The sequence below is a fragment of the Rattus norvegicus genome, chromosome 3 (assembly GCF_036323735.1).
Source record: "Rattus norvegicus strain BN/NHsdMcwi chromosome 3, GRCr8, whole genome shotgun sequence".
NCBI lineage: Eukaryota > Metazoa > Chordata > Mammalia > Rodentia > Muridae > Rattus > Rattus norvegicus.
Genome location: NC_086021.1, coordinates 27,882,943 through 27,898,269, shown reverse-complemented (window position 1 = coordinate 27,898,269; position 15,327 = coordinate 27,882,943). Strand labels below are relative to the sequence as shown.

General features: G+C 44.8%; 1 protein-coding gene across 13 annotated transcripts in view; it reads left to right on the top strand.

Moving 5' to 3' along the window:
- Cacna1b (calcium voltage-gated channel subunit alpha1 B) overlaps positions 1-15,327 on the top strand; it is a 165,160-nt gene that overhangs the window by 46,023 nt on the left and 103,810 nt on the right. For all 13 annotated transcript variants that reach the window (XR_010064570.1, XM_063283169.1, XM_063283167.1 and 10 more), the window contains exons 11-12: positions 10,989-11,198; positions 14,101-14,213. Coding sequence is in view for 12 of the 13 variants with exons in the window: in XM_063283169.1 (XP_063139239.1) it covers positions 10,989-11,198; positions 14,101-14,213 (323 nt within the window). In the remaining variant the exon portion in view is untranslated. The remainder of the gene's footprint in view (positions 1-10,988; positions 11,199-14,100; positions 14,214-15,327) is intronic.

The window sequence follows — 15,327 nt, the reverse complement described above, 5'->3', positions numbered from 1 at the left end:
AGAGAGCAGGACGCATAGTGCATCAGTTGGAGCGGTGTCTGAAGGGTCTGAAAGGTCTGAAAGGACTGGACATAGTGGTACACTTTCAAGCAGAATGACTGTAGATGGCCCTAGGACTAAGGGTATCTTTGAATAAGGAGCTGGAAAGGGCTATCATGAGAAAGAAGCTGCTAGAAACAAGTATCCAGACCCTGAGACAGGGATGCGGCTGGCATCCGTGAGGAATGCCAAAGCTTAAAGGTAGGATGGGTCCTAGCAAGAAGCCCAGTAGCCTTTATTGGTCTGAAGGCCTCTTGTCTGGCTTTCACTGGAGCAGCCTCTGTGGGGATGCTGAAGAGAGAATGAGGCTCCCCGAGGAACAAGCAGGGAACCCAGCCTGTGAAGGCCAATGTCCAGATCAACACGGGATCCTGTGCCTGGCTTTGGAGAGAGTAGAGAAGGAGATGGTAAACGCTTGAACTTTAGGTCTATTTGAAGCCAGTCCAGTCTGAGAGTAAGAGAGCTATTGAGGAAGAAGAGAGGGAGGGAGGAGGGAGGGAGAGGTGGAGGGAGGGGCTCTGATTAGGACATAGGGCTGTGGCTGACTGAGATGGGGGCCCAGAGGTCTTGGTTGGTTGAGGGTACAGGGCAACAGGGTATTGGAGGTGTCTGTTGGAGGCTGAGCACAGGCTCATACAGGTGTGTGTGTGTGTGTGTGTGTGTGTGTGTGTGTGTGTGTGTGTGTGTGTTCTGAGGCTGACACAGACCCTGTCAGTATGGCTTTGCTGCTTGTGGTCCCCAGTGTATTTTCAGGTGTTTTTTCCTAGTTAGGATCATACAGAACTAACATGTATATCAATGAACGTTAGATATCATGCTGTTTAGATTTCTTTGATAATATTTTAAATTTTATTGTTTTTCTCACTTATAATTTGTTATTTTATCATCATTATATTTTATATTGCTTTGGTTTATTATTTTATAATTTATTTTAAATTATTTCATGTCTGTATGTGTGTGCCTGTGTGAGTTTATGTGTACCACATGGTTAGGTACCTGCAGCGGCCCGAGGGTTGGGATCTCGGGAACTAGAGTAGCGGGTGTCAGTGAGAGTTACTTGACGTGGGTGCTAGGAACTGAACATGGGGCCTCGGCAAGAGCGCTAAGCGCTCTTCACCACTGAGCTCTCTCTCCAGGCCTGTTCTTTGAAATTTCTTTTTTTTAAAAAACCAAATCCTTGATTTTATGCACGTGAATGTTTTGCCTGCATGTATGCTTCTTGTGTGCCTGCTGGAACCAAACCTGGATCCTTGCAAGAACAGGAAGTGACCTTAACCACTGAGCCTTCTCTCCCTTTCTTTCTTTTTCTTTCTTTCTTCCTTTTTTTTGTTTGTTTGGTTTTTTGTTTTGTTTTGTTTTTTGAGACAGGGTCTCTTTGCATAGCCCGGGGAACTAGCTTTGTAGACCAGGCTGGCCTGGAACTCACCCACCTGCCTCTGCCTCCCAAGTGCTGGGATTAAGGCGTGCCCCACTATCACCCATCCCCTTTCTAATTTCCTGAAAACTTGTTTTCTTTTTCATTTTCTTTAATAATACGGCTTCCGGCTCCCCACTCTCCCCTCCGTAAAGCTTTGCTACAATTTATTCCTTTGGTTACACTGTGTGCTTCACTTCCTTCTTTAAGCCAAGGTTGTCTAAGGAGTTTGCTTCTTAATTGATACAAAGGAGCAATGATCTTTGCATAATCTTTAATCTGAATTTTATCAGATAATGATTGGGAAATGTGGCCAATAAATCTCCTTATAAATTAAACTTTGTAACTAATCTTAATTCATTAGTGTAGACAAAAACTATATCTGTACCATAGCTGAGAGTTACCAGGCTTGCTATGAAATTCCTCATTTTTTGATTTCTGCCTTGTAGAGCTGTCATTTGGTGGGGGGGATGCTGCTGCTTTCTTTCTGGGTGCCATTTTAACGAGGTAGCCTTGTGTCCTAGGGTTGCTAGCTTCAGTCCTGTGCCATTACACAGGGTCTAGCCTTACTCCACTGCACACTTAGCTCATGCTGGCCTTGAGCTCACTATGTTGTCCAGGCTGGCTGTGAACTCATGGTAGTCCTCCTGTATCAGCCTTCTCCCTACCAAGTGCTGGAATTATAGGCCCAATGCCTGGTCTTGCTTGATCTCGTCTGACATTACACCACTGTTCTGTTCTTTTCGTTGTTTCTATCAGTGTTTTTAAATTGCATTTACCTGGTTGGTTTTTCCTCCTATGTTATCTTTTTAATCCTCTTTAGAATATTGTCTTAGTTGAGTTCTATTGCTGCAATGAAATACCATGGCCAAAACAAGCTGGGAAGAAAGGGTTTATTTGGCTTATCCTTCTATATCACATAGTCTGCCATCAAGGAAAGTCAGGACAGAAACGGGGCAGGACTCTGGAGGCAGGAGCTGATTCAGAGGCCTTGGAAGGCTGCTGCTTACTGGCTTGCTAGTTTCTTATGGTCCCAGGACCATAAGCCTGGGCTTGCACCACCGACAATGGGCTGGGCCCATTATATCCTGGGTATCCTATACTTTAGGGCTAATATCCATTTGTATGTGAGTACATGTCATGCATGTCCTTTTGGGTATGGGTTACCTCGCTCAGGATGACATTTTCTAGTTCTGTTTACTTGCCTGAGAATTTCATGATGTCCTTGATTTTAATAGTGGAGTAATATTCCATAATGTAGGTGAACCACATTTTCTTTATCCATTCTTCAGTTGAGGGACATCTGGGTTGTTTCAAGTTTCTGGCTATTACAAATAAAGCAGATATGAACATAGTTAAGCCAGTGTCCTTGTGGGATGGTAGAGCATCTTTTGGGTATATGCTTAGGAGTGGTATAGCTGGGTCTTGAGGTAGAACTATTTCGAATCTTCTGAGAAACCACAAGACTGATTTCAAGAGTGGTTGTACAAGTTTGCACTCCCACCAGCAATGGAGGAGTGTCCCCCTTACTCCACATTCTCCCCAGCATGTGCTGCCATTTGAGTCTTTGATCTTAGCAGTTCTGATGGGTGTGAGGTGGAATCTCAGGGTTGTTTTGTTTTACATTTCCCTGATGGCTAAAGAAGTTGAACATTTCTTTAAGTGCTTCTCAGCCATTCTGTTTGGCTGTTTTTCTCTGTTGAGGATTCTCTGTTTAACTCTATATGTACCCCACTTTTTAATTGGCTTGTTTGGGCTGTTGGTGTCTTAAATTTTTAAGTTCTTTATATATTTTGCGTACTACCCCTCTGTCAGATATAGAGTTAGTGAAGAGCTTTTTCCATTCTGTACACTGCTATTTTGTCCTATTGATGGTGTCTTTGCCTTACAGCAGCTTTTCAGTGTCATGATATTCCATTTTTTAATTGTTAATCTTAGTGCCTAAGCTAAGGGTATTCTGTTCAGGAAGTTGTCTCCTGTATCAATGTGTTCAAGGCTATCCCCACTTCTCTTCTATTAGATTTAGTGTCAGTTTTATGTTGTGGTTGACCCACCTGGATTTGAATTTTGTGCACGGTGATAGATATAGAACTACTTTGCATTCTTTTGTATACAGACATCCAGTTGGACCAGCACCATTTGTTGAAGATGCTTTCTTTTTTCCATTGTATGGTCTTTGGCTTCTTTGTAAAAAATCAAGTGTCCATCAGTGTGTGGGTTTACTTTTGGGTCTTTGATTCTATTCCATTGGTCTGTCTCTGTACCGATACCATGCTGTTTTTATTACTGTAGCTCTGGAGTACAACTTAACGCCAGGGATGGTGATACCTCCAGAGTTTCTTTTATTGTTCAGGCCCGTGTTAGCTATCCTGCCTTTTTTTTCCATATGAAGTTGAGAATTGCTCTTTCAAGGTCTGTAATGAATTGCCTTGGAATTTTGATGGGAATTATATTGAATCTGTAGGTTGCTTTTGGTAAGATGTCCATTTCAGTATGTTAATCCTACTGATCCATGAGCATGGGAGATCTTTCTATCTTGTGAGGTCTTCTTCAACTTCTTTTTTCAGGGACTTGAAGTTCTTGTCATACAGGTCTTTCAGTTGCTTGGTTAGAGTTAAACAAATATCTTTTATATTATTTGTAACTATTGTGAAGGCTATTGTTTCCCTATTGTTTCTCAACCCATTTATCATTTGTATAAAAAAGGGATACTGATTTTTTTAAGTTAATTTTGTATCCAGCCACTTTGCTGAAGGTGTTGATTAGTTGTAGGAGTCTTTTGGTAGGATTTTTTTTTATATGAACTATGCTCATATCAGCTTTATCGTAATAGCCAGAAACTGGAAATGACCCTGATGTCCTTCAACTGAAGAATGGATAAAGAAAATGTGATTCGGGGTTCTGGATTTAGTTCAGTGGTAGAGCATTTGCCTAGCAAGCCCAAGGCCCTGGGTTCAGTCCTCAGCTTCTGGACTGCGGTGAGAGTGGGAGTGGGAGGGAGGAAAAAATGAGATTCATCTACACAATGGAATACTACTCAGCTATTAAAAGAAAGGATATCATGAAATTTGCAGGCAAAAATTCTACTAGAACACTCTTAGCTTAGGCACTAAACTAAGATCAACTATTATGTATACTTATGTATGCTATCATATCATCTGCAAATAGTCATACTTTGACTTCTTTCTTTCCAATTTTTATCCCCTTCATCTCCTTTAGTTGTCTGATTGCTCTAGCCTGGACTTCAAGTACTATATTAAAGAGATAGGGAGAGAGTAGGCAGCCTTGTCTTGTCCCTGATTTTAGTGGGATTGCTTCAAGTTTCTCTCCATTTAAATTGATGTTGGCTGTTTACTTGCTATCTGTTGCCTTTATTGTATTTAGGTATGTGCCTTATATCCCTGATCTCTCTAAGACCTTTAACATGAAGGGGAGTTGGATTTTGTCAAAGGCTTTTTCAGCATCTAATGAGATGATCATGTGGTTTTTTTTCTTTCAGTTTGTTTATATTGTGGATTATGTTGATGATTATATATATATGTGTGTGTATATATCATCCCTGCATCCCTTGATCATGGTGGATGATGTTGTCTTTGATGTGTTCGGTTTGCAAGTATATTATTGAGTATTTTTGCATCAATGTTTATAAGGGACATTGGTTTGAAATTCTGTTTTATTGTTGAGTCTTTGTGTAGATTAGGTATCAGGGTGACTGTGGCCTCATACAATGAGTTTGGCAGTGTTCCTTCTGTTTTGGTTTGTGGAATAGTTTGAGAAGTATTGGCATTAGCGCTTTGAAAGTCTGGTAGAGTTCTGCGCTAAAACCATCCAGCCCTGTTTTATTTTTGGTTGGGAGACTCTTAATGACTGCTTCTGTTTCCTTATGGGTTATGGAACTATTTAGATAGTTTACCTGATCTTGATTTAACTTTGGTAAGTGGTGTCTCTCTAGAAAATCATCTATTTCTTTTAGATTTTCAGATTTTGTGAAGTACAGGCCTTTAAAGTAAGACTTAACGATTCTTTGAATTTGCTCAATATTTGTTGTTATGTCTCCCTTTTCATTACTGATTTTTAAAATTTTGATACTGTCTCCCTGCCTTTTAGTTAGGTTGGCTAAGAGTTTATCTTGTTGATTTTTTTCAAAGACCCAGCTCTTGGTTTCATGAGTTTATTTTCTGCCATCTACTTTTCTAGGGTATGCTTGTTTTTTTTTTATTCCTAGAGTTTCCAAGTATAATTTTAAATTGTTAGCATGAGAACTCTCCAATTTCTTTATGAAGGCACTTAGTGCTATAAATTTTCCTCTTAATCACTGCCTTCATTGTGTCCCATAAGTTTGGTGTGCTGTGTCTTCATTTTCACTGAATTCTAGAAAGTCTTTCATATCTCTGCCTTTTTCCCTGACCCAGAGGTTGTTGAGTAGAGAGTTGTTCTGTTTCCATGAATTTGTAGACTTTCTGCTGGTTCTGTTGTTTTTGGAGTCCAGCTTTAATCCATGATGGTCTGGTAGGAAACAAGGAGTTATTTAAATATTCTTGTATCTGTTGAGGCTTGCTTTGTGGCTGACTATACAGTCAGTTTCAGAGAAGGTTCTATGAGGTGCTATGAGGAAGGTATATTCTTTTGTGTTTGGGAGAAATGTTCTCTAGGTATCTGTTAGGTCCGTTTGATTCATAATGTCAGTTAATTTTATTATTTCTTTGTTTAGTTTCTGTCTTGATGACCCATCCATTGGTGATAGTGGGGTGATGAAGTCTCCCACTATTAATGTGTGGGGCTTGATTGTAATTTAAACTTTAGTAAAGTTTCTTTTATGAATGTGGGTACCCTTGCATTTAAGGCATAGATGTTCACAATTGAGACATCATCTTGGTGGATTTTTCCTTTGATGAGGATGAAGTGCCCTTCCCCATTTCTTTTGATTTCTTTTGGTTGAAAATATATTTTATTAGATATTAGAATGGCTACATCAGTTTGTTTCTTGGGTCCATTTGCTTGGCAAATCTTTTCCAGCCCTTTACTTTGAGGTAGTGTCTATCTTTTTTGCTGAGGTGTGTTTCTGGTATACAGTAGCATGATGGAGCCTGTGTGCACATCCACTCTGTTAGCCTGTGCCTTTTCTTCTTTTCTTTCTTTTTTCTTTTCTTTTTTCTTTTTTTTTTCGGACCTGGGGACCAAACCCAGGACCTTGCGCTTGCCTAGCTAAATCCCCACTGAGCTAAATCCCCAACCCCTAGCCTGTGCCTTTTATTGGGGGAATTGAAACCATTGATGTTGAGATATTAATGAACAATGATTGTTATTTCCTGTTATTTTGATGGTGGTGGTGCTAGGGTGTGTGTGTGTGTGTGTGTGTGTGTGTGTGTGTGTGTGTGTGTGTTTCTCTTCATTTGGTTTTTCCTAGTGTGGAATTATTTCTTGTGTTGTCTGGGTGTAATTACCCTCCTTGTGTTGGAGTTTTCCTTCTAATATCCTCTGTAGCTCTGGATTAGTGGAAAGATATTACTTAAATTTGGTTTTGTCACGCAATATCTTGTTCTCCTATATGGTGATTGTATCTGTGATCTTTTAGAGACTGTAAAATATTGCCCTTCTGGCTTTTAAAGTCTCTGTTGAGAAGTCTGGTATAATTCTATTAGATCTGCCATTATATGTTACTTGGTCTTTATCCCTTGCAACTTTTAATATTCTTTCTTTGTTCTGTACATTTAGTGTTTTGATTATTATTGTGGTAGGAGAATTTTATTTTTCAGTCTAGTCTATTTGGTGTTCTGTATGCTTTTTGTATGTTTGTAGGCATTTCTTTCTTTCTTTCTTTCTTTCTTTCTTTCTTTCTTTCTTTCTTTTTTTTTTTTGGTTCTTTTTTTCGGAGCTGGGGACCGAACCCAGGGCCTTGCGCTTCCTAGGTAAGCGCTCTGCCACTGAGCTAAATCCCCAGCCCCCTTTCTTTCTTTTTTTAAAAGATTTATTTATTTTTATGTATGTGAGTACATTGTCGCTGTCTTCAGACACACCAGAAGAGGGCATTGGACCCCACTACAGATGGTTGTGAGCTACCATGTGGTTGCTGGGAATTGAACTCAGGACCTCTGGAAGAGCAGTCAGTGCTCCTAACCACTGAGCCATCTCTCCAGCCCGGCATTTATTTCTTTAGGTTAGGGAAAATTTCTTCTATGATTTTGTTGAAGATTGTTTCTGGACAATGTGTTGGGATTCTTTTCCTACTTCTATTCCTCTTATTCTTAGAGGAATTCTTATTCTAATTTTTTTGTATTGTTCTTTGGTTTGACCTTTTCATAGTGTCCCAAATTTCCTGAATGTTTTGTGTTAGAAACTTTTTGGATTTAGCATTTTCATTGACTGATGTATCAATTTCTTCAATTTTATCTTCTACGCCTGAGATTCTCTCTTTCATCTCTTGTATTCTGTTGGTGATGCTTCTGTCTGTAGTTCCTGTTCTCTTGCCTAGGTTTTCCACATCTAAGATTCCCTCAGTTTGTATTTTCTTTTTTGTTTTTATTTCCATTTTCAGATATTGATCAGTTTTTTTCCCCCATTTCCTTCACCTGTTTGATTGTATTTTCCTGTATTTCTTTAAGGGATTTATTTGTTTCCTCTTTGAAGGCCTCTATCATCTTCTTAAGAGTGAACTTAAGGTCATTTTCTTGCAATCAGATGTGTTAGGATATCCAGGGCTTGCTGTAGTAGGATACTTGGGTTCCGGTGGTGCCATGTTGCCCTGGCTTTGGTTGATTGTGTTCTTATGTTGGCCTTTAGCCATCTGATTGCCCCTGGAGTTGACAGGCCTCATAGTCCCTGATGGCAGCAGGCCTCCAGGGATGCAGGCTGATCTGTGGCCTGGGAAATGGAGTGCAGGGGGACAGGGTGGAACTTGCCACTGCTGGGTTTGCTCGGAGGGGCTGGCAGACAGGAAATTATGGTAGGGGTCTCACCTGGTGCTCCTTGATGTCTGAAGGCCTCTGGGTTACAGGTAACAGTGTGGACTGGAAGATTGATATGTAACTTTCAATGCCACATTCTGGGCAGCTTGGCTGGAAGAATGCTTGGGACTGTCTGTCTTCTTAGTGGGCTTAGTAATGACAGTATGAATCTTGATTAGCTGTTGTTTTCATACCTTCCCCAGAGCCTGGCACAGATAATTCATTCATGTATCCGTGTCTGCGTGTTGTTGAATAAGTCACGACGAGGGCCAGTGAGGACCGTCTCTTCACTAATGCTCCCCTCAGTTGAGGCAACTGGCTCACTGGGCCCTGCCTGCTATCATTCGGGAGTTACTTTAACTTCGCAATGCCTATAGCTCAAAGATAGCAGCCCTTGCTTTTCTTAAGAGACATACTATCATTATAGTTCATACATGCTGACATTAAGCTATACCTGGAAAACACAGAAAAATAAAAAAGAGTCGCAGACTCTCTGGTTTTTCCTTCATAACCTACAGTGTGAATGATGCATTTACCAGAGACCTCACATGAGCACACATTGGCTGTTTGCTGAGAAATGCAGCCTAGAGACCCAGGTTCATAAACTGTCCTAGAGGGATGTTGGCCTTATTGCCTATGCTTCCTGCCCAAGCACTCCAGGGTTCACTCTATCTGCAGCTCTATCTTTTGGAGCTGAGGAACAGAAAAAGCTTTCAGATTACCCTGAGGGCCCTCTCATGCTTTGAGTATGTGTTTAGAGAGAGGAGCTGGGGACTTCAGGGGCATTGTGGGGAGAGGAGTTTGGCTTTGCCACACATTGTGTATGTTGTGTGACTGGTCAGTTGTGAGGCCTTCATACATGAGTCCTGCTGCCTCTTTCTTGGATGGAATGGTGACCTTGCTGTCACCCTGAGACTTTGTTGAGTGACCCACTCACAGTGGTTTGCATGTCCTTTGTATTGAGTGTGGCCCTGTGCATGTACAGATGTTCCTGCCGTGTGTCTGTTGCACATGTGAGCAACTGGTTGGCTCTTCAGCCAGAGTGAGCCTGGCCAGGGGCTAGCTGTGTGCTGAATGTGCATGGATGACTGTGAGGTTTCCATGTAACCGTGTGAGTACGTAGGTATGGAGAGTCTGAGGCACTGCATTGTTCTACATGTCTTCCGTTCTGCCTGGCACAGGTCTTTGCCTGTCTGTACTGCCTGCTGGGCCTTCCCTAGTCCCTGATGAGAAAAACAGAGCCTCATTTACAGCCCTTATCAGCACTGACCTTTGTATGATTCAGCCCTGATTTGTGGAAGTAGCCACCCACATGCTGCAGATGTGAGGTTGAGGCTGGCCTCATGGGGGGGCTGTGAGTGAGCACAGCCTTTGGTGGGTGATTGTTGGGGTGTCATCCAGAACCAGGCCTTCACTGTTAAGGCTGTGGAAGTCTCACTGGTTTATGGGCTTCTTCTGGGTCCTGGCTATGAAGACATTCCTCTAGAGGCTCAGGGACTTGCTTCCATTTCTCTAGACTGATAACGTTTTCAGTGAAAACTGAAAACCTGGGCATGTACACACTGGTATGTGGAAAATAGACACTCTGCATCCATTCAGAGAGACCCCAGGCCCAGACATTCAGAGGCTTCCTAGCTGGGGCGCAGTGTGTTGTCAGAGGAACTCTGAGAAACATCTGCTATCTAGGCTCTCAGGGCAGGAACTAGGACAGACTTGAAGAAGATAAGTAGTAACGCTGTGCCCTTAACTACCCCACCCACCCAGAACCTCCAGGTACCCACAGACCAGTCTTAGCTGTGTCAGCATTTATTGAAACCATCTGTGTGAATAGGGCCCAGTAGCAAACAGTGATTGTTGGTAATGGTTGGGAGTGATTCCAGGACTGTATTTTAGATGGAGTGTCAGAAAAGGACATTGTGTAAGTAACATTGAAACCAACACCCAACTCAGAAACCCATAAGGAGACCTGGAAAAGGCCAAGGTGGAGCAGAAATAGTGAATGTTTGGAGGCGGAAGAAAGTGACCACTTGGTTGCCTACAAGAGAGGAATCAGATTATAGCAGGGTCAGCGACCTTTCTGGATCCTGAGTGTTGTGCACTCTGAACAAGTCAATAGCTGCCAGTACACATAAGCATTTAGCTGCGATCCAGAAGGACTGCTTAAGAAACAGGTGGTTACTGGTTGCTGATCCTAGTTGACAAGGCAGAAGGGAAGGGTGGAGACTTCAGGGCACCAAGGCTACATTTCATAGATGGTATTAATGGTGGGGTTTATACCTTTGGGTAAAATCTTGGAATACCTGCAGTGGGTACCCATGTCAGAGCTGTCCTTTTGGAAATTGGTCAGGGTTTTTGGGACCAAAGACATTGTTGATCATCCAGTGTGGTACCCAGTAGCCCTGGACTCCCTGGTCTGAGAAATGAGAAAGGGCTAGAATCCAGGCAGGAGCCATGGAGGTAAGGGGCTCAGTGGCCTGTGCTCAGGAAGATGTCCTCAGAGTGGCCGTGGACTTGAAGGGGATGCTCCTAGGTGGGTGGTGCTGTCCAGGTAGTCCACAGTTCCTGAGCCCTCATCAAGACTTGTTCTGCAGGGTCTCCCTTTGCTCGTGCCAGCCTCAAGAGTGGGAAGACAGAGAGCTCATCGTACTTCCGGAGGAAGGAGAAGATGTTCCGGTTCCTTATCCGTCGTATGGTGAAAGCACAGAGCTTCTACTGGGTGGTACTGTGCGTGGTGGCCCTGAACACGTTGTGTGTGGCCATGGTACACTATAATCAGCCTCAGCGGCTTACCACTGCACTGTGTACGTACTCTAGAGCCTTCCCCAGGGCCTCCCACTCACTGCTCTGTAGCCTGAGATCCTGGTGCTGGATGCTCTGGACGATACCCCATCTCTCTGAAGATTGCTCTGCAGTCAACGTGCTGCTTTCTGTGTCTGCAGGCCTTGGCTGCACTCACCCTTCTCATCTGCAGTGGGTACAGGGAACAGGGCTTGTTTTCTGTTCACTTTCTCCAGAGGGGCTCTGTTAGCCAAAAGTTTTCTCAGTCATTCAGAAGAGCCCTTTTTGACGGATCAAGACTCCATTCTGGCCTCTCCTGGCTCAGTGTTATCCCCGATAGCTACCCTTGTGTAACCATAGGCCTTATTCTGTGGACCACGAAAGCTGCTCATCCCCTGAGGGCTCCCTCAGGTATAGACACTGAAGCCCCCAGGAGCCAGTCACATGCATTCATGTGCATATTATTTTGGGAAGAGGATTCTAGGCTGTAGCTTCCTAAAGTTCTATATTGAAATCAATTCTTTGCCTGATAGGAAAAGGTGTAGAGGCAGCAGAGGCTAACAGAGTAGTGGTGTTACCAACTGCCAGCCTGACTTGTGCTCCTGTCGGGAGAAGGTCAGGGATAGTGTGCATCACTCAAGGGCAGGCCCTGGCTCCAGGACCCATGTCCAGGGGTGGTTGGTATCCGAGAACTTTTCTTGGGACTGAGTTTACTGTTTCTGTTGGTTCTCTAGGCTCACATCCCATGTCTCCATCCCCCACTGGGGTTGTGTGGTAACGGAAGGTCAGATTCCTGCTCTCTCAATTGCTCAGGCTTGTGCTTCTCTCATGGGAGCCAGTGTTATCTCTAAAGTCTTTAGCCGCAGAGTGTTTGCCGTCTGAGTAGTCTATGTGTATACGTTGTGGGATATTATCTGCTTGCATGTGTGATGTGTATGGGCATAAAGCTAGAAATGCCCCAATGTTGGGTTAGGCCACAGATAGGCCTGCCAGGAGACGTGCCCCTTGGTGCTTTCTCTTCTCAGAGGTATTCTGTAATTCCTGGCTCTCTTGGCCTCACTGAGGGAAAATGAATGAAGGAGGTTGATCTGAATGTTTCTTCTTAGTGTTGAGGCTTTGTCTTTGATGGCCAGACTGAGCCAGTAGGTACGGTAGGCTTGCCCAGAGACTGAAGGCATTCTGTACCTGGAGCAGACTAACTGGAGCTCTGCCGCAGCACAGATGGGCTCTGTCTGTCTGTCTGCCCACCCCCGATGGTCCAAAGCTCTGCCAGGGCCTTTGAAGCCAAAGCTAAATGCAGGGGAGCTGTTGAGCCTCATCATCCCTTGAGCCTTCCGAAGTTAACTCATTAGACAGATAGCATTCGACTCTGTTCCCATGGCTACTGGCCTCTCACTAGAAAAAACAAACAACAGCAACAAAAAACCAAACTTTTTTTGTAGGAGTTAATTTTCTCCTTTTACAATATGGGTCCTGGGGGCCAAGTTCAGGTTGTCAGGCTTGGTGATAAGAGCCTTCTCACTGACTGTAGAAAACACATTTACTCTTCACTCTCTGCTTCCCTAGTGAAAGCAATGACTGCTGGCTCCCAGGCCAGCTCCCAGCAGCTCTGGTGCCTGCCGGGTGAATGGATAATACAAGATTTAAGGAAGGAACCCGTTCTTGCCTCAGAGGGACGCTGTGGCCATCTAAGGCTGTGGCCGTCTTGACAGACTATAAGGACATTGGTGACCTCTTTCTCTCAAAGTTTAGCCCCTGACAATTCTTGTCAAAACATCTTATTTTTCTGAAAATCAAGATTGGTTCATGAACAGCCTCACTTTAGTGTACAGGTGGCAGATGGCCCGTTTCTGTGAGGAGGCCAGTGGCACAGGAGTTGTTCTTGTGGGTATGAGGTACTCTGGGCGTTAGACAGGAGTGTCGGGTCCTTCTGTGGTGTGTCTCTTTTGCCCACTGAGCTGCTTCAGACTGGTGTGTGCAGCTTTGCCCCTGTATTTCAGAATTGCTGACTAGCAATATTTAGACCCGGTGCTGATCACTTGGACGGTGTCAAGCCGGACAGGGCAGGGTCCTGTCTCTGCTCTTGGCCTTCTTATTGGCGCCCATGTAAATACAGGTATCTGACAATTTTCTCAGAGGTTCCAGAGGGTGTGTTAACTCGATTAAGTTGCTCTTGGGTTATAAAGTGGATTTCTCCTCTCTGTTTGTGTGATGCTATGGAATGAGTAACTCAACTGCTGCAAACCGAGAGCGCTGGGTGTGGGCAAATCTCAGGGCGCACTGGCATGGAGGAATACACTCTTCTATACCATCTGCTTCATCAGGAGCCCCATGTCCTTGACACAGGCCCTGGGACAGTTGGCTAGTGGCTTTCTGCTGATGGAGATCCTGGAAAGTTGTCTTTCATTCGTTGTCACGACTTTGTGGTTTGTGTGGCTCTGCTCTGGGTTCTGAGTTACTGCCCTGATCAGAGGTCACAAAAACTGTTGGTGCCTTTAGAGCTCACGCTAGATGGTTGGTGGAGAGGTTTCCATTTAGTAGAGGCAAACACATAAGCAAGGTTCAAATCAAACATGGTTCTCTTGGGGTCCTTACAGAAGGCTGTCCCTTATGGAGGTAGGGATCTGGAGCATGGAGCTGGAGGTGGAAGAGCCACCAGGCTGTGCCTAGCCTTATGGCTCCTCTGAAGTATCCAGAGGCAGCTCACTCACCATTGAGCACTTGTTCCCACACAGACTGGGCCTGGTGTGCCTCCCGATCTTTTAGTTCTTTATCCCCGCCCTGAGCTGTGGCCAGAGCAGGGGGCACAGAGCAAGCCCTGGGTGGGAGTGGAGTGGGGTGGGGTCAGCGGTGTGATGCTGCCCGGCTTGGCTAGAGGCCAGGTGAGAGGGGTCTGAGTTAACCCTTCTGTTCTCTGACTTCTAGACTTTGCAGAGTTTGTTTTCCTGGGTCTCTTCCTCACAGAGATGTCCCTGAAGATGTACGGTCTAGGGCCCAGAAGCTACTTCCGGTCTTCCTTCAACTGCTTTGACTTTGGGGTGAGTAAGACACCTCACTGAGCCCCCTGTCAGGTGAGTCTGAGCTGTGCATAGCCTTCTCCCTTACATATTTCCGGTGGGCTGAGCTCTGTGATCCAGGGTGTGCCAGGAGGCTGCACAGACACTGGGAAGAAGTAGCTGTAGAGGGAGGCCTGTCCTCGCTCTGCCTGGTGGTCAGAATGTCGGCAGCTGCTTTCCCGAAGGCCATGCCCTTCCCTCCCTGATCCTATGTATGGACTGACAATTAGTCAAGGTTCCGTAGCTCCTTCTGTGCCTAGGATCTTGTCACTTGGCAGCTCAGTTTTCCCAGTGAGCTAGGGAACTGTGGCCCAGCATCCTACACCCTGCAGTCCGGCCTGGGCGCCTGTCCCTGTGGTTCTTAGAAAGAACAGTATGCTGTGCTCGTCTCACCATCTTGGAGAGTATGTGGTAGGCCTGGCCTGGTCTCTTCCTAACCTGTGTGGGTCAGAGAGGTCTCAGGGAGAGTTGTTGCTGTTGCTGTCGCTCACCCCGAGAGTAGAGAGCAGACTCAGGGTAGGACTGCAAAACAGAGCATGCAGGATGTGCTTAGCCCAAAGGTTACTTCCAACCCAGTCCTAGGGAGTGCTGCTAAATCTGCTCTGAGGAACTGAGAGACTGTGGTATGTGCTCACTCCTCAGACGGTGAGTCCTTCAGGATGCTAACGGATGTTAACTGTAATATAGCTCAAGGAAACACGAGCAGAGGACCTATTCTATAGGATCGGTCCTGTTGGCACCTGCCTAGGTATTGTGGAAGTCCACAGCAGCCATGTGGAATGACTTGGGATGCTGGGTGTGGACAGGGAGAGGGACTCGGCCAGATGGAGGGAAACTTCAGTATAGCTTCAAGTTTTCCTCTTCTCAAGTTGCAGTTCTTGAGGTCGTCAGTCTGTAGACTTGTGAAACTGTGACAAGTGTTCTCTTCTACATCAGGTTACTGTACAGGAGCAGTGGGAGAGGTTGGCCTTCACAGGCAACTCCTACTCAGAAAAGGGCTTGTAGGAAGCACAGAGGAGCCACAGGTACAGAAGTGAACGAGTGCCAGTGGTCTCAGCTGCTTGCAGCCTGGGCGTCCAGGGGGCTCTGGGTTCTG